This window comes from Dermochelys coriacea, chromosome 5 (assembly GCF_009764565.3).
Source record: "Dermochelys coriacea isolate rDerCor1 chromosome 5, rDerCor1.pri.v4, whole genome shotgun sequence".
Lineage (NCBI taxonomy): Eukaryota > Metazoa > Chordata > Testudines > Dermochelyidae > Dermochelys > Dermochelys coriacea.
Genome location: NC_050072.1, coordinates 38,739,244 through 38,758,764, shown reverse-complemented (window position 1 = coordinate 38,758,764; position 19,521 = coordinate 38,739,244). Strand labels below are relative to the sequence as shown.

The following is a 19,521-nucleotide window of genomic DNA, read 5'->3' as shown; positions in this document are numbered from 1 at the left end:
TATATTCAATTAGGTTACAAAAGACACCATCCTCTAAACCATTTCAGTATTGTTTTTGTTTTATCTGGTTTTGGACTGTCAAGAATAGTGCATTTTGTATAATACAGACTATTTTGATAATTAAGGAGTAGTAGTATATATGCTTGAGGAACCTCCTACTAGACTGCATTTATTTCATTTTCTGAAGGTGTATCTCCCTAGCAACAAACTAGTAGCAGAAGTCAGGGCTAATGGCACACGAATCTTTCCTCCATATTAGGGTCAAGTTCTTATCCTACGAGTTGAGAACATGCTTCAAATTTCTCAGTATAGCAGAACCTTCAGTACAGAAGATGTGCCTTTGGCCAGCAGGGATTTATCTACGTGAAGGTGATGTTTACTGTGTCTTGAACACAATGACAGCATTAATAACTGCATACTTATCATGGATTTAGTATAATGCCTTTGTAAATTTACTGTGAAATCATAAAATAACTCTTTTGAAACCATTGATCACAGATCAATGAATAATGTTACAATTGTTTTCATATGCATCTGTGTTATGGCCACTATCTATTACACTAGGTTGGAGGATGAGAAGGTGCACAAGAATCAGCTGAAACATCTAATGTAATTCACTGAAATAATACATTAAGAAATAAGTAGTATAAGAAAGTTAATGATCAATAATCAGATGAACAAATGCCAGTTCAGTACAAGTCACTTATTTATATTTCAAAAAGACGAGGAGTACTTAGTCTCTAAGGTGCCACAAGTACTCCTGTTCTTTTTGCGGATACAGACTAACACTGCTACTACTCTGAAACCAACCATTTACATTTCAGTTAAAGTTTTGCTTCCTCAATATATTTCCACCTAGGTGGTTGATTCAGCATACTTCGTAACTATAAACAAAATAAAGATTTGTGAATATATAAAATACCTTCATAAATGTCTGCTATTAGAAGATCTTCAAGTATGTTTTCAGGATATTAGAAGACCATCTTTCCTTTAATCCGTGTTGAACACTTTTAGAGAGTTGTCCATTGAATTCATTTAAAAAAAACCCCATGCACCTCCTCAGTTTAAATTCTAGTAATTATTTAAAACTGATAATCCTTTTATGGCATATTGTAAAGCTGAAGAACTTGTACACAGTTATTTGTAAATGTTTTATTTGCTGCAGTCCTCCTCCTATATGTGTCAGCATTTGCCTTTCATCTTCCATCTTTTGGGGTATCTTTGTGGTGTCTGTAGCTATGAAATTGCCCTTCCTTTTGTTTGCTCTGTTTCTCAGCATTAAATTTCAAGCACTTTCCTTGTGTGTAGAGTTCAGTGTAGACTGTGAGAGGAGAAATATACTCTGTTCTCTCATGGAGAGTGTCATGGGGTTTCCAATTCACATAAGGCTTGAAAGGTTTAATGTGGCCAGGTAGGCCAATTAACACCTCATGCTGCACTTGGAGCAGAAGCCAGGGCACAGGGGTTGATTAAACGAGGCTCAGCTGGGCAGGAACAGGAGGGTCCTGTATAAAGCCCAGAAGCTGAGACTCCTCTGTAGTCAGTCCCTGGGTGAAGGGGATCTGCCAGACACAGAAAGTGGGGAAGCTAGGAGCAGGCTCAGAGGAAAAGCAGCAAAGAATAGGCATGCAGACCATGGCTGCTGATTCGAGGATTCCTAAGCTGGATTCTGGAGTACAGGGAAGGCCTGGGTTCCCCTACTAGCCAGTGGGGATGTGGCACCAACTAGGCAGAGCAATCTGAATGCATGTAGATTCAATCTCTTGGTGGTAAAGAGAAATAAAGACAAAAGTCTGGCTATTCTAAAAACTGGGCTCTATCTTGGAACTAGTAAGAAGATGGTCTGATGGAAACTGTAGATTGGTGCTGTCCTGTGGCATTACCTCATGGCCTGAGATAGCCCTGCAGATACACTATCCTCAATTCTTTCTTCTTTATTTGCAATGAATTACTCTTAGGCTGGAATACTTAAACAAGATTTCCCACTTTGTGGGGCCTTATTTATCGGTCTTTTCCCCCAAACACACTTTTAGCTGTCAGGTCCCACTCTTCTCCTGCCTTCACTAGTGACGCACACTTTTTCTTCTTGGGACCTCTGTCCAACTGGTCAGGCCTCTCCTCCTGGGCTCAGGAGTCCCACAGTCCTCCTTCTTAGGCTCTTTATTAATTCAAGCTAGATGAAGCATTAAGACCAGCTTCTCCTTCAGCTGGTTCCTCCCCTACTATTTGTAGTTCAGACCCTTTCCTTCCATCGCTGAGAGAAGTTGGTGAGTAGCAGACCTTCCCATGCTAGTATGCCTCCAGTTGTGAAGGAACAGACAGAATATATACAGCCTTCTTTCCCATAGCTTGTCCCAATTGGCTGGGGAGAGGAAAGTCTTGACCCCAGCCTGCACTACAAGGCTCCTGGCCCAAGGCCTTTAATGAAATAGTAGCCCAAGTTTTCCCTAAGCATTAACTATATTCCTCTTCAAACATCTTCCTCTTTATTAATACCTTCCTATTCCATTCCCTATGTTTTGCTTTCTCTAAGGGTATATCTACACTGCAATTAGACACCCATGGCTGGCCTGGGCCAGCTGACTCTAGCTTATGGGGCTAAGCAACTGTTTAATTGCAGTGTAGACGCTCGGGCTGGAGCTAAAAGGGTCGCAGAGCTTGAGCTGTCCCCTGAGCCTAAACATCTACACCAGTATTAAACAGCCCCTTAGCCTGAGCCCCACAAGCCTGAGTCAACTGGCATGGGCCAGCCGTGGGTGTCTAATTGCAGTATTGACAACCCCAGAAGTCGGAGGAAACTTTAAAGGATACACCCTAGAACACGTGTTGCCTGACCCTACTACTTTAAAGGGGAGCGTCACCCTGTTACAGTAATGCAGATAAAATATAGAACTGTAAAATGTAGAAAGTCCATAAAAAGAAAAGGAATACTTGTGGCACCTTAGAGACTAACAAATTTATTTGAGCATAAGCTTTCGTGAGTTATACATCATCGGATGCATGCAGTAGAAAATACAGTGGGGAGATTTTATATACACAGAGAACATGAAACAATGGGTGTGACCATACACACTGTAAAAAGAGTTGCATAAAGTTGCTGCTAACAGGAAAATTATTCTGTTGCTCTAAAACATTAAATCTGCAAAGTCAAGAACTAAAAAGTTAGGAAATACCAGAACTGAAGTTGCTCATGCAATCTAAATTTGTCCCTTTGTGTGTGTGCACTGTGATAGCAGATAGCCAAGCATTGCATAGGAAGTCTGTGGCAGAGCCAGGAATAGAAGTTAAGTTTCCTGCATTCCAGTCCCGTGCCTTAAAAATAAAAGAAAAAAGTGACCATTTTAAACGTCATGTTCCCCTCTGAAAATTATGTAAACAAAAGTTCTGGTCCTGCAACTGGATCTCTGTGGTGAACCCCTGAACTTATGCAGAATCCCACTGATTTCAATGAGTCTTTGCACGGGGGCAGAGATCCCTCATGGATCTGTTTCCAGCATCATGGTCTAAAATGAAAACTCAGGCCCATTAGTCCAAATTTAGTTGATACCATTACAATAGGGAAGAAAGTGGCTTTTGGGAAGGAGAAATAATAAATGTTGTCCAACTAGTAGAGAGAAAATGTTTATAGCCCTATTTTAATTTCATTTTTTTATTGTTTTTCATTTATGTTGTTAGGAATTGGTTTGTAGTAGGATTCATTGTTCAACCCCCTTCAAAACAGTCTATTAAATACCATTTAATGTTTTTTGGCTTTTTAAAAATATACTCCGATAGAAATAAGATTTCATCTTTGTCTCACACACACTCATACTAATATTATGCATGCATATACTAATCAGTATCTGTTACACTTGCATAGACCACGTAAGTGCTCCCTTTTTATTATGTGAAACAAAACACACTGTATTCTATTATCCATTTATAAGTAGTGGTATGTCTGTGGGTGCCTTTACCTGAGAATTGTCCTCTTTTTGAGTAGTATGAATAATAAAAACTGTAAAGCTAAATCTACCAATCCAATGAAATGGAGTTAATTTGGAGAGTAACTGGGAGTGCCAAGTACCCCTTTCAAAGTATGCAATATGGCCTGAAATTGAATTCCCCTCTCATGCAAAACATTTAATCTCTTATTTTCCTCTACAGACATCAGACTATTAACAGATCCATGCTTTTTTAGTTTATTACAATTTCTGTGACATAATCTGACTACACAAAGCCTAATCACAAAAACAGGCATTATCCATAGCAACAATAGCAGCATTACTGACTAAACCACAAAGTAGTCTTTTCCCTTGCAAGCCAACCTTTGGATTATCTTTGCCCATCCAAATAATAGAATTTTTGTTTTACATGAAAAACCCCCACACCTGTGGTATTTTCTACATGCTCTTTACCAGTTTCCCATAAAATATTCACTTTTTAATTGCAGCAGATAGCCTGCTTTTGTATAAGACAGTAGCCTAGGCTCCAAAAAGAAAATGTGTTAAAATTAAACTTAAAATTAGAAACCAAGATGGTAAAATCTTACTGTAAATCAAATGTTCCACATTTTTTATCACGTTTGTTTGGATTGGATTGAGTAGCATTTTCTTGTTGCAATTAAAACATGTTAATAAAATACAAATGACAAACATATACTATACTGTAAAGATCTGACGTAATTTTTCTTTGATCTTTCAAAAAAAATTCAGCTTTGTACATTGTAACTTGAGGAAAAAATGACGTTGTTGTTGTTGTTTCTAAGGAGCAGTTTTGAAATGTTAAAGTAAAAAATAGAATTGTCCATTCAGCTGAATATCATCTGATTTAAGAGCCTATATACTTTTGAATTTCTTTTTTAAAAAAGAGAGACTGCTGCATCAAGTTTTGGCCCATTCTGTTCCACACAGCCTTTTGCACATTGAGTGGCAGGGTGCTTATGGTTTTCATTACTATTTTACGGGGCCAATCATGTAATGCCTTCCTCATCTAAGCATCCTATTCATGTGATTAATCTCACTGATTTAAATGGAACAACTCACGTGATTAAAGGGTTGAAGGATCAGGCCCTTGATTTGTTTTTGAGCCAAAGGTGCTTTTTTAATTTCTATATTCACAGTGTAGACCCTGATCCTTCTCGATGTGAAACCAGTGGATGTAGGATCAGGCCCACTATCTCAACTCAGTAATGCTCCTGGGCGTTCAATAACCTGGTTGTAAAGGCCCTAGTGAAGAGGTTTGTTTCCCCGTAATATATTAATTTTGTAGCTTGTTACTTTTATGACTTTCTTATCTTAAACGGCTGTTGTACCACAGAATAGCTGATAATAGTCATCACATGCTTCCTTAATCTAAATTGTTATTTTTTCCATACATTCTTCACTTATCATGTGGTATGCTCAAATAAATGATTTGGGATGACTTTTTTAATTAGACACACTAAAGTCCATGTTTTAATGGTTTTTTTAGGCATTTACTTTTTTTTTTTGTTTGTTTTTTTTTTTCTTTTTTTTTCCTACTTTGTGTAGGACCTTTCTTTGGAGTTTCCTCCTATCAGCAAGAATGCCTCTTAAACAGTGAAGCACAAAATTGCACACATGAAAAACAGAACTGTTTTCTTACATCCATGTGCAATGAAAAATATTAAGAGATTTGTGCTGCCCCATTTGGCTGTCATAAAATTTTCAGTATGCAGTGCAGCTGACAGTCCCATGACATTAGAGAGGAAAGGTGAATGAGTTGTAGCACGAAAGTTTCTCTCTCACCAGCAGAAGTTGGTCCAATAAAAGATATTACCTCACCCACCTTGTTTTCTAAAATTTTCAGTACACTGGAGAAAATTGTTCTCATGATGGCAAAAAAATCTTTTCCCTTTTGTGAGGGCTAATCCAAGTTCCATAGGCATCAATAAGAAGTTGGATTAGGCTCTATTTTTGAATGTATTTAGGTACCTAAAGATGCAGATAGGTGCTTTTGAAAATCCCACTAGGCACTTAACTACATATTTGTGTCTAAATACCTTTGAAAATGTGGTCCTAGGTCTGTTAGGATCCACATGCATGTTTCAATACATGGCCATGTCCCTAGGCCCATCAATTTATTGTGCTTAGGTGGGCAATAGATTATTTATTGAAAATGCCAGAGTACAACTGTGCTTGTGATTGGGTGTGCAATCACCTGTTCTTGTCTCTTTTCCTTGAAAATATAGTTCTCAATGTCTGTCTGCCTGAGACGGGTCTATGGAAAATTGTTAGCTAATTTGAAGACTAGTTTATTTCTGTAATTTTAGTAATTTAGAATGTACTTTTTTTATACACTGGTTCTGCTGATGCCAAAGATATAACAGATCTCAAAAGGCTTTACTTGTGAAATAAAAATAGTATAATAGACTCTGTGCTGCAATTCCATGACATTTTCCAAATCAGTTGAGGGAAGCGTGCAACCATTCCCTCCATGCTTATCTCCAAGTACATGCCCACCAATTTTAGTCCCCACATGATCTTCCTGTTTACTCATCTACTGCAGCTCAATGCCACTCTTTCCCACAGTCTCCACTGTAGCGGGGATGTGCTAGAAAGGATGTGTAGCTAGTGTTCTGCTACTGCACGTGGGCAATCCTTGACAACTACTACCACAATTCCTTGAGGCTGTAGGCAGCTGGTAGAGATTACAGGAGAGAGGTGGGAAGGGGCAGGTATGGAGTCTTGGGGGAAGGGGTGGAGTGTGGCAGGGCCAGGGGCAGAGTGGGGCCTTGGGGGAAGAGGTGTTGTGAGGGCAGGGCTGGGGGTGGAGTGGGAGTGGGAAGAAGTGGGGCGGGGCCTGGGGCAGAGTGGGAGCAGGAAGAGGAGGGGCGGAGGTGGGGGCTTGAAGGAAGAGGTGGAGGTGGAGTGGGAGTGGGACCTGGGGTAGAGCAGAGGTCAGGAACTCCCCAGGTAGAGAGGAATTTGGCGCCTCTGTAGAAGGCTGGTAACTAGTTCACTAGACTGGCTAGATGCAAGCAATTATTCTTTTAACACATTCTGGACACTACCGAAAAAACTGAAAAAACATTGCTTTCAGTTCATTTTATCCTAGTTAATTGTTTCTTTTGTCTGTTTTTCTTACTCCCATACTATGTTCCTCCCGTTTAAAACCAGGTATCATGGAATCCTCTACAGCCTTGAATCTCTCCCTCATCCAGAAGTCTGACAGTCCCCATTTACAGAGCATTGCTAGAATGCTGCAGTGAGAATACGTGCTTCAGGAAATGGAAACATGATATAGTATCCATTTTTCACCAGTTTCACTGGATTCCAAGATTCTCCTGATCTTCTCTCCGCTAGGCCAGGTCTATGCTAAAAGTTAAATTGACCCAGCTATGTCACTTAGGGAAGTGAAAAATCCATACCCTGAGTGAGTTAGTTAAGCAGACCTAACCCCCAGTGTATACAGTAAGGTTGACAGAAGAATTCTTCCATCATCCTAGCTACCACTTCTCATGGAGGTGGATTAACTATGCTGATGGGATAACGCCTCCCATTGCTGTAGGAGTGTCTACATGTGAAGCACTACAATGTGGCACAGCTGCAGCACTACAGTTGTGCCGCTGTCGTGTTTCAAGAGTGGACAAGTCTTTATGCTGTAGCCCTGTTACTCCATACCCTCTCAACTTTTCCAGTCTTGGAATATTGGTCTCTTCTCTGCAAAAACCATATCCCAGGGGGAGGAAGGGTTCCCTCTTTCACTTTTGCAGTCCTTTCTATCTGAAATTGTCTGGCCCCCTCAAGCTACTGAGTCACTTTTCCCGTTCATATTTTGCTTTAAAAGTCTTCCTTTTCTCCTTAGTTTATAGATGTTCTCAGACTATGCAGGACTGTGAGTCACCTTGTTTACCCCATGCCGCCAGTGAGAAGGAGTCTTGCTTGTGCTTAGCTGACACCATTCTGTTAAACACTAAAACATTCTTAGTCCTTCCTTTGCCCTTACCTAGCAATAGGTGCACCTCTGTCCAGAGTCCCTTTGAAACATTCCCCTGTGATATCCAACCCCTGATTGATTACTCACAGAAATACTAGGTCTGCTGTGCTATGCCAGCCCTTCCTTTGCCCTTACATTACCTTCTCAGGATCTGCACTTGGCTTCACATTATAGCACCTCTATATATTTATAGTGAAAACAAGAATAAGTTTATCAAAGATTCAAGACATGAGGTAGAATATTGGAAACAAATGGTTACATATAAAACAAAAGCATAACATGCTTTCTAGACACTAAACTTAACTTTGTATGAGATGAAACTTCTTTAGTCAGGTGGTTAACCTGTTAGTTTTCTTCAGTTTTTTCAACAAGTTTGGCTAAGATCCCATTTTCATGAATATAAAATGTTTACTTCCTAGGTGCAAAACCATGGGGCCTTTACCTTATAGATATACCCTCCCCCTCCAAAGTTAATTGTTTTGACATACAGCCAGGATAACCCTCATGGCTTCTTTTTTTCCTGTATTCTGGTTCTCTGTTGACTTCACATATCTTTGTTAGCTTTGTATGTAAATAGGCATCCATTGTGTTAGCTTACAATGCTTATTTAACATCCTGACAAAGAGAGAGAGATGAATAAACATCTCTTGTCTGACAGAACCTTTTTTTCACTGCTACTCATGACTAATACCGAAACAGACTCTAAAAACCTATTTTCGTGTATATATACATAACTCCTTACATTATATCTGTATACATTTCACAATGGTACCAATAACCAGTGTGACACAGGCTTTCATTTGAGACCACACATGCCATTCTTTGGTAAACTAGAATGTACATACCAGACTCATGATATTTCTCTAACTGCCCTGGCAGTTGGCATTAAGGAGATCTTAGGACACAATGACTCTATCTACAAAGGATATTGTGGCACTTTTTTTTAAGGGATACTATGTTAATAAATAGTCTTGTATTTTGATATAGATTCATAGATACTAAGGTCAGAAGGGACCATTCTGATCATCTAGTCCGACGTCCTGCACAGCGCAGGCCACAGAATCTCACCCACCCACTCCTATGAAAAACCTCACCCATGTCTGAGCTATTGAAGTCCTTAAATCATGGTTCAAAGACTTCAAGGAGCAGAGAAGCTCCCTCAAGTCAACCATGCCCCATGCTACAGAGGAAGGCAAAAAACCTCTAGGGCCTCTCCAATCTGCCCTGGAGGAAAATTCCTTCCGACCCCAAATATGGCGATCAGCTAAACCCTGAGCATATGGGCAAGATTCACCAGCCAGATACCCAGGAAAGAATTTTCTATAGTAACTCAGATCCCATCCATCTAATATCCCATCTCAGGGGATTTGGCCTATTTACCCTGAATATTTAAAGATCAATTACTTACCAAAATCCCATTATTCCATCATACCATCTCCTCCATAAACTTATCGAGTAGAATCTTAAAACCAGATAGATCTTTTACCCCCACTGCTTCCATTGGAAGGTTATTCCAAAACTTCACTCCTCTGATGGTTAGAAACCTTCGTCTGATTTCCAGTCTAAACTTCCTGGTGGCCAGTTTATACCCATTTGTTCTTGTGTCCACATTGGTGCTGAGCTGAAATAATTCCTCTCCCTCTCCTATATTTATCCCTCTGATATATTTATAGAGAGCAATCATATCTCCCCTCAACCTTCTTTAGTTAGGCTAAACAAGCCAAGCTCCTTAAGTCTCCTTTCATAAGACAAGTTTTCCATTCCTCGGATCATCCTAGTAGCCCTTCTCTGTACCTGCTCCAGTTTGAATTCATCCTTTTTAAACATGGGAGACCAGAACTGCACACAGTATTCTAGGTGAGGTCTCACCAGTGCCTTGTATAATGGTACTAATACCTCCTTATCCCTACTGGAAATGCCTCTCCTGATGCATCCCAAAACCGCATTAGCTTTTTTCACAGCTATATCACATTGGCAGCTCATAGTCATCCTATGATCAACCAATACTCCAAGGTCCTTCTCCTCTTCCGTTACTTCTAATTGATGCGTCCCCAACTTATAACTAAAATTCTTATTAATCCCTAAATGCATAACCTTGCACTTCTCACTATTAAATTTCATCCTATTACTATTACTCCAGTTTACAAGGTAATCCAGATCCTCCTGTATAATATCCCGATCCTTCTCCGAATTGGCAATACCTCCCAGCTTTGTATCATCTGCAAACTTTATTAGCACACTCCCACTTTTTGTGCCAAGGTCAGTAATAAAAAGATTAAAGAAGATTGGTCCCAAAACCGATCCCTGAGGAACTCCACTGGTAACCTCCCTCCAACCTGACAGTTCGCCTTTCAGTAGGACCCGTTGCAGTCTCCCTTTAACCAATTCCTTATCCACCTTTTGATGTTCATATTGATCCCCATCTTCTCCAATTTAACTAATAATTCCCCATGTGGCACGGTATCAAATGCCTTACTGAAATCTAGGTAAATTAGATCCACTGCATTTCCTTTATCTAAAAAATCTGTTACTTTTTCAAAAAAGGAGATTAGGTTGGTTTGGCACGATCTACCTTTTGTAAAACCATGTTGTGTTTTGTCCCATTTACCATTGACTTCAATGTCCTTAACTAATTTCTCCTTCAAAATTTTTTCCAGGACCTTGCATACTACAGATGTCAAACTAACTGGCCTGTAGTTACCCGGATCACTTTTTTTTCCTTTCTTAAAAATAGGAACTATATTAGCAATTCTCCAATCATTCGGTACTATTCCTGAGTTTACAGATTCATTAAAAATTCTTGCTAATGGGCTTGCAATTTCAGGTGCGAATTCCTTTAATATTCTTGCATGAAGATTATCTGGGCCCCCCGATTTAGTCCCATTAAGCTGTTTCAGTTTCACTTCTACCTCTGATATGGTAATATCTACCTCTATATCCTCCTTCCATTTGTCATGCTACCATTATCCCCGAGATCCTCTTTAGCCTTATTAAAGACTGAGGCAAATGTTTAGATGTTGGGCCATGATTATCTTTAACCTCCGCTCCATCCTCAGTGTTAAGCGGCCCCACTTCTTCCTTCTTAGTTTTCTTCTTATTTATATGGCTATAGAACCTTTTACTATTGGTTTTAATTCCCTTTGCAAGGTCCAACTCTACTCGACTTTTAGCCTCTCTCACTTGATCCCTACATGTTCTGACCTCAATTAGGTAGCTTTCCTTGCTGATCCCTCCCATCTTCCACTCCCTGTATGCTTTCTGCTTCTTCTTAATCACCTCTCTAAGATGCTTGCTCATCCAGCTTGGTCTACAACTCCTTCCTATGAATTTTTTCCCCTTTCTTGAGATACAGGCTTCCAATAGCTTCTGCAGTTTTGATTTAAAGTAATCCCAGGCCTCCTTTACCTTTAGATCCATAAGTTCTTCAGTCCAATCCACTTCCCTAACTAATTTCCTTAATTTTTGAAAGTCAGCCCTTTTGAAATCAAAAACCCTAGTTGCAGATTTATTTTTGTTAATCCTTCCATTTAGTTTGAACTGAATTAGCTCATGATCACTTGAGCCAAGATTGTCCCCTACAACCATTTCTTCTATGAGGTCCTCGCTACTCACCAAAATTAAATCTAAAATGGCATCCCCTCTAGTCGGTTCGGCAACTACTTGATGAAGGAATCCATCAGCTATCGCATCTAGGAAAATCTGAGCCCTATTATTATACTAGCACTGGTCCTCCAGTCTATATCTGGGAAGTTAAAGTCTCCCAAGATCATGCAGTTTCCATTAGTATTTACTTTATTAAAGACATTAAAAAGGGCTGTATCCATATCCAAATTAGATCCCGGAGGTCTATAGCACACCCCAAGCACTATCGTAGGAGAGGCTTTACTAGTTTTCTTCCCCAATGTAATTTTTGCCCAGACGGACTCTGTCTTATCCATTGCATCGCTTCTTATTTCTTTACATTCTACCTCATCATTGATATACAATGCTACTCCACCCCCTTTACCTTGTTTCTGTCTTTCCTAAAGAGCACATACCCTTCAATACCTGTAGTCCAGTCATGACTACTATTCCACCATGTTTCTGTTATCCCTATAATATCTGGTTTCACTTCCTGCACCAGTAGCTCTAGTTCCTCCATTTTGTTACCTAGACTCCTAGCATTGGTGTACAAACATCTTAATTTTTGCTGTTTGGACTCACTCACATTTTGTACCCTATTAGGCACAGTCATTCTACAGCCAGTATAATCTATTAGACTAGTATCCACACTGCCCTCGCTCCTTATATACATTCTCCTACCCACGGCTGTATCCTTTCTTACTTCATCTTCTTCCCTCTCAGTGCTAAAATCCGGCGTGGAGATTTTCTGGACATCTCCCATCCATCTCCCCACAATTCCTAGTTTAAAGCTCTCTTTATCAGTTGTGCCAGCCTCAATCCTAGAACTCTATTTCCTTCCATACTCAGATGAAGTCCATCCCGAGAGAACTGACTTCTGTCTGTGAATGCCTCCCAGTGGCCATACATCCCAAAGCCCTCCTTATAGCACCACTGCCTAAGCCATCTGTTGAAAGTCATAATCTTGTCAGACCTTTGTTGCCCTTCTCTAGGAACAGGAAGGATCCCGCTAAAGATCACCTGAGCCTCAATTTCCTTAAGCTTCCCCAGCCTAGCATAGTCTCCCTTAATACTTTCCAGCGAGAATCTAGCCGTATCATTTGTTCCCACATGAAGGATAATTAGGGGATTCTTTCCCGCTCCCTTTAGGATCCTTTTCAACCTCAGGTCTACATCCCGTATCTTAGCACCTGGAAGACAGCACACCCTTCTATTCTCAGGATCAGCTCTAGTTACAGGCCTGTCTCTTCTTCTCAATAAAGAGTCCCCGATCACATAGACCTGCCTTTTCCTGGTGACAGTGCTATTCTCCAGTCTCTCCCCTGTTCCCTCTGGCTGCAAGTTCTTTCCATTCCTATTTCCCTTACAATCTTCTTCAACCCATCCTGTATCCTCCTGGGGCTCATTTGGTGTAGTCTCCCTTGACTCGTCCCCTTTTTCTATAGGACTAGCCTCTCTTCTCTTCTTCCTTACCCTTCAACAAGTACCTGCTTAGCCCCTTCTTCATTTTCCAACTCTGCAAACCTGTTCCTAAGCTCTATTTCTCCTTCACTAGCCCGTCTTTTTCTCTGCCTGGTTCTTTGAGTCACATGTTTCCACTGACCAGTTTCCTCATCCAGTCTCTCCAATATATGTAATTATATAATATAATAATTTCACCATAATCATATATGCGAAGTGGTTTGTACCTTGACACTGCATTTTGATATTTGTTTAGCCTGTTAGTATATTTAATCTACGGCTACTTTTTATCTTGTCGAATTATGTTTGTACTTTGAATCTGTTAGAACAGACAGAGATAGCAGAGACGGCTATGGTTGTTTCTGCTTTTCATATTTAATACAGAAGTCTGAGACGGTCAGCCGTTACCATCTTATTACTTTGTTTAGCATAATCAACATCTTTGGAAAGTAAAGGTTATGTCAATATCATAAACGTTGAATGTTTGATTTTCATTTTATTTGTAAATGGTGGGTGGGGAGTATGAGTAGTATTTGCTGATAGTTATCTCTAGATTTTCAGCAATGCTTCTGTAAAGAGATTCTAGTTCCCTGCTGTGGGGCCAGAACCAAAGGCTAAAAAATGGAATGGAACAGTACAGTGTTAAAAGATCAAAATAGTAACCTGCAGTATATTTGTATGCCTGGTGAGCGGGAAAGGGTACCTTCATGTTATAAATTAAGGAACAGGGCACAATCAGTATTAGAGCAAAAGAAAACAAGAAATGTGCACACAAATAAAAAACACTTACAGTTTAACAAATTTTGCTTTAATCCAGCCAGTGATTTAATCAGTTGAGCTTTGCATGTGGTGGGTGGGTGAACTAGAAGCAAAGATGAAATCTAGCTTGCTGTAATATCTAGTATTGACATAAGGCCTACCTATGCAGCTCTGATCAAAATAAAACTTGAACATTAGGTTTAACTAGGGGGATTCAGTCTATAAATTGTGTTCAGTCTATACATTGCTTAGACATATGCTATATTAGTTTGTTCCTAAAAGCAGGACCAATATTATCCTCTGAATATGTGATATGCATATTTCATGTTAAACTATGCTGTCTAGAAAAAATAATTATTTTCTTTGGATAAGCTTAATAGGTTACCTTCAACAACCTCCTTCCATTCTTAGTGGTTAAAGATGGACCCAGCAGATTAACTGATCAGTCAAAAAGCAGTCACACCAACAGCTAAATATCTTTATGATAAAATTATTGATTATGTTGATTATGTTGCAGCAGTTCTAGTGTCATTCCCACCCATGCATTAGAAAAGATTAGATTTTAATGTTAAACTATCAAGTCATGAGACCCGCCTAACCATATTCAAAGAAGTGGTCGGCATTCCTTTCTGGTTTTGGCAGGTTGTGGGAATCCAGACCTACAATGTTTGTAGTAGGAAAATCAGAAATGTGTCTGTTCAAAGAGAGCCAAATAGCACTGCTTATCAGTTAATCATGTTTATTTTCATAGGAAGATGGAAATTATTTAGAGCGCATATCTCCATCATACTACCATTTTTAAATAAACTGTATGTAGTTTCGGAGAGATGAATGATTTGCCCCTCCCCATTGTGTAGTTTGCTTGTAAAGGTTTATACTGCGGGAGGAGAAAGGTGCTGTATAAGTCATTTTGCAAGATTCCTTTCCTCCTCCCCCAATCTAGAGTAAACAGTCTCTGTTTAAACTGCTGTGTGCTCATGGTGTAGCATTAGAACTAGTTGTAATTCAAGTTAAACCTTGACTTCCTGTTACAATGGAGACCACTTGCATTTGTAGCCTTAGAGTAAACCTTTTCATTTAACTTCATGAGAGTGAATTAGTTTGAGAGTTTTCATTGTATGTATAAACCCTGGGCATTGACATCAATCAGTGAAGATAAGGTTTGTTTGTTCAACAGATTCTTAAAACTCTTGGATTGTGAAGACAGCTTTATAAAGATTGATAGTGTTCGACTGCAATTTACAAAGTATACAAGTCCAAAATATTATAAAATGTCAGAAATATATGCACTTTAATTGGTCAAAACCATAAAACTGAATATGTTAAAACTACCTGTCATGTATTCTGTGTAATTTTTTTTAAAATCACATCGCTGTTTCCTCCAAGCTTTCTCTTTTGGTGAAGGAGGAGAGGGTAAACCTTTATGGGAAGTTGTTAGAGTCGTTAGAAAACCAAAGTTCAGAAAGATAACTTCCTATCCCAGTGAAGCATTTCAATAACTATTCGTCCTGAACTTTGACACTGTATAATGATCAAAATTTCATTTTTCCTAACTTCTGTTAAAAACAAAGGGCCTTATTGTGCTGCTCTTCATACACTGGCATTTCTTTAATGTGTGGCAAGACCACAGTATGCCTGTTATACAGTGTATTGAGATAGTGATTGCTATGTTGGCTAATTTTAAGAACATTATTTCAAATAATGGAAATAAGGCTACCGGTATGTAAGCCAAATTATTTTTTGTAAGATCATACTAATTGAAGGGTGATCCTTTGTTCATTGAAGTAAATGACAACAGTCCTATTGACTTCAGTGGTGCAAGATCTGGCCCCAAATAGGGCAGTCTGTCCAGTCCTATGAGACCATTTCTGCTTTCTTGAAAATGCTTTTGTGTGGACACAAGCGTACAGGGTTTCATAGCACAAGAGCACCTGGATTTTCTTACATAAACTAGGCTGTTTGGAAAAATGATCAGGTGTACGCAGATCATTACCAGCTTTTTATAAACAAATGAAGGGGGGATTAGGGAGAGGTAGTCTTCTTATCCTTTACAAAGCCTGTTTCATAATTTTTTACTCTTTTCTCACATACCTTTTTGAGGAGCTATGCTGAAGCTATCATCCTTCAAGCCTTGAGGAGGCTTGGAAGACTTTGCTGTTGAGTGCTAAGTCTCTTTTGCAACTCAGTTTTGCCTTTGCAGGATTTCATGTGCCATCTTGAAACTAGGACAGAGAACAGAAACTTCCTCTCCCACATAGCAGTACACTCACTATCACTTAGCCATTGGGCAAGCCTCACTACCATATTGAAAGCATGGGTCACCATGTGGATGTGTGGTGGGGTATACAAACCATATAGAGTACCAAGCAAGAAGGGGTTAAAGAGCAGCTTTTGGATGAGGTAGCCCTGGCCCACTGCACCTTGGGGGCATATCAATCTTAGTAGAGGAGCCTTAAAAAGGGAGAAGCTCACTTCAGAAGGGCCAAGCTTGGAGAAGATCATGGCAGAAAGACAAGCTACCTTAGGTTGACTGAACTTGGGCACCTGGAGGAGCCAGATAGGACAGAGAAGTTGTTAGTCTTTATTTTTTTTCCTTTCCTCTGTTACCTTGAGGACTGAGTTTAGGAGCTTGGCCCTGAGACAGACCTCTGCTGAGAATATAATCCCCTGACACTGAGAACTTGGATCCATTGTAGGAAGTAGCTCCAAAGAAGGAGCAAGAGCTTTGACAAAACAGCCAGTTGCCACAAGTGTCCCGGGGCTGGAACCCAGAGTAGAGGGAAGTACTGAGTTCCCCCCATCACCTCAACATGAGTATGAGCTGGAAAACCCCAGACAGAAGGAGCCAGAAGGATTATTGGGCATACTGTCAACCTGGTATGAGGGTCTGGAACTATTGGATGGAAACCCTGCTTTACCCTGGAAGAGGTGAAATAAAAGATGACCCACCTGGAGGGCCAAGTCACAAGGACCTGGCTGGGAGGATGTCACCAAGCATTTAAAAAAAAAGAAAAGGAGTACTTGTGGCACCTTAGAGACTAACAAATTTATTTGAGCGTAAGCTTTCGTGAGCTACATTTTATTTTCTTTTTGCGAATACAGACTAACACGGCTGCTACTCTGAAACCAAGCATTTTAATAGACCTGGGCAGCAGAACTATGAGCATGAAATTCCACAATGCTTCACTTGGCCACAAGGTGGCTCACCAGTTGGTGAGTAACTTTGCCAGGGGACCTTTATAATTAAATGCTTTCTCCCCTGAGAGCTTGAATGCAAGGTAATGTAACTTAATGGGAGAAGCATGTTGCAGTGATATAATATGCATATAACACTCTGTCACTCAGCAGATCTCTTGTATCTTGGTGACATTCTAGTACACAGAGAGTGTTCATCTTAAAAGAAACAGGGTGTTTGTTTCTGTGACCTGAAAATAGGACATGTACCAAATTTAAATCAATAAGGGCTCTGATTCCAGTTCTGGCTTTCTCTGCTGAGGGTCATCATGTTGGTCTCAGAAAAAGTGAATGATGTTTATTGTAAAGAGTACTTTAGCTATTCAGGGAGAGAGGATTGAGCTTAATTTGAAAAAAATTGCCCTCAGCACTGATTGAGAGGAGGATTTGCTAGATCAGAAGAAAAATACAGCAGCACAGTGCCTTGTATAATTCCCAAAAGGAAAGCTGATTCTTTTCTTCAGAATGAAATTCAATAGCAGTGTTACTGGAAAGGAATAAATAATGACCACTTTATCATATGTTAAGCATTCACTTATAAAGACTGTATTGCATAATAGGGCAATTTTCAGCACTCATTAATTGTGCAAAGGAATAGGAATTATCTTCCAGATTAAGGAGTTGGGGGGACATAGGAAGATGTATTGACCTGTTAATTTAGAACACCTAATTAAACAGTTCTTGTGGTCATAGCCTGTTTTGTGTGTGTGTAAAGGACAAAGCAATTTCACGTTCTTTTGTATTATTGAAGAAGATGAACATATTGTTTTTTCCTGCGGTCTTGTTTAGGTAAGCGATTGTGGTGTAGAAGATCAGTGGACTTTTTTATGTTTATTTGTCCTGTTGCTTGTTTGTTGCCTTAAAAATGTTTTGCAAATTCTTCTGTGAGTGATTGGAGTGCAAAGATAAACATTGTAGATGAGGGTGGGGGGAGGAGGAAGATGTTCAGCATTCCCCCACCTCTCCTTTCAGCCTATTTTAAGATTCAGGAATAAGCAAACGGAAAGAATAACAAACAATACGGACATGCATCTGATGTTTAAGCCCTCCTCCTAGCGCTTTTTATGTACATAGCAAGAAGCCGCTCAAGCAGCTGCAGCGCGTTAGTTCCAATAGTTTAATAGGCAGCTTTGTAGCTCTAACAGAAAACCGTGCTAGCGCAGTTTCTTTCCTCCATGTTCACTTGCAATGATAGTTAGTAAATGATCTTTGGCAACAGGATTGTCAGAGGAGTGGTACTGTTTAATAGGTTTCGGTGGAGGAGTTAGTTGCTTTTTCTTTGCAGATCATTATCTATAAAGAGACGCTGAGGGCAGGCAACACCATGTTGAAAACAGAATAGGCTGCTGAGTCGAAGTAGAAGCTCTGCATGGTTCTCTGGAACTGAATTAACAAGGAAATATTTTAAACAACCAAAACAAATATCACATTACTGTATTATTAAAGCTACTTGGGGAATATGGCTCAGCAGACAACAAGCCCAGACACCTTGACTATACCTGAAGTTGATAATCCACAGTGCCAAAATCCATGGCTGAACGAGGATCTTGTAAAGAACCTGAGGGAAAACCTGTTGCAGAATGAAAAGTCCAAGACATCCAGGAGGTCTTCATCTGTTTCCCCCAGGTTCTCTCCAGTCACTTCTCCTAGAAATTCTCCAAGGCTCTTACGTAGGATGCTTTTGAATAGCAACATACCAAAACAGCGGCGTTTCACTGTGGCACATACATGGTAAGAATTGTGTATATTGACGGAAGAGATTACGTATAGGGTTAACTTTTGGCCTTTGCAGGAAAGCAGTGCTTGCTTTTCTTTTCTTTTCTTTTTTTTTTTAAATCTGTATTGTTCCAGCCTTATTACATAAATGTAAAATAATTCATAATAAATCTGGGCAGGAATCTTTCGGATGGGTGTTAAGAATAGTTTAAGAGCGCCAGTCACTCAAAGTTGACGTCAGGTGTGAAGTTTATCAAAGTAAATTCTATTCCTAGATATACAATGAAAATACACAGTATGGGTGTCAGGATGACTTTTTCTCTCTGATTTTCTTAGGAAATTTCCTTCTCCCCTTCCCTCCCTCCCCCCAGGCATTCAAACAAGGACAATAAAAAGTAAATGTATTTGACCTTCTGCTGTTCAAGTCAGAGTGACTAGGCAGAGATTTGTGTGTGTCCTGTGTGATTTTTATCTTTTTAAAGAACTGTTAAGTTTATAACCTCCTAAGTAGAAGATTAGGTCTCCATAGCATTTAAATTTAGTAGAACTTGGTGGTAGTGGAGGGGCTAGTCCTGTGTATGGAGTAGTTGTTCTTGTTAAAATAATTATTGTAATAAATACAGGAAAAGACAAAGTAATTCCCCATGTTAAATATTTATCACTCTTTTGATGTGTGTGGTTAGTTAGATGAAAAACATTCATATGCATTGAATCCCTCTACTGTGTACGAATAGTATGCTTTCATATTTATTATCTTTCAGAATAATTGTATTCTTGTACTTCAAGAAATAATGC

General features: G+C 39.6%; 1 protein-coding gene across 2 annotated transcripts in view; it reads left to right on the top strand.

The window, feature by feature from the left end:
- PDE4D (phosphodiesterase 4D) overlaps positions 1-19,521 on the top strand; it is a 1,154,521-nt gene that overhangs the window by 481,578 nt on the left and 653,422 nt on the right. The window contains exon 1 of one of the 2 annotated variants that reach the window (XM_038401475.2): positions 18,374-18,741. The exons of the other annotated variant lie outside the window; for it this stretch is intronic. Within the exon in view, the coding sequence (XP_038257403.1) occupies positions 18,470-18,741 (272 nt within the window). The 5' untranslated portion in view covers positions 18,374-18,469. Of the gene's footprint in view, positions 1-18,373; positions 18,742-19,521 lie in introns of those variants that run through there. 2 annotated transcript variants of the gene reach the window in all.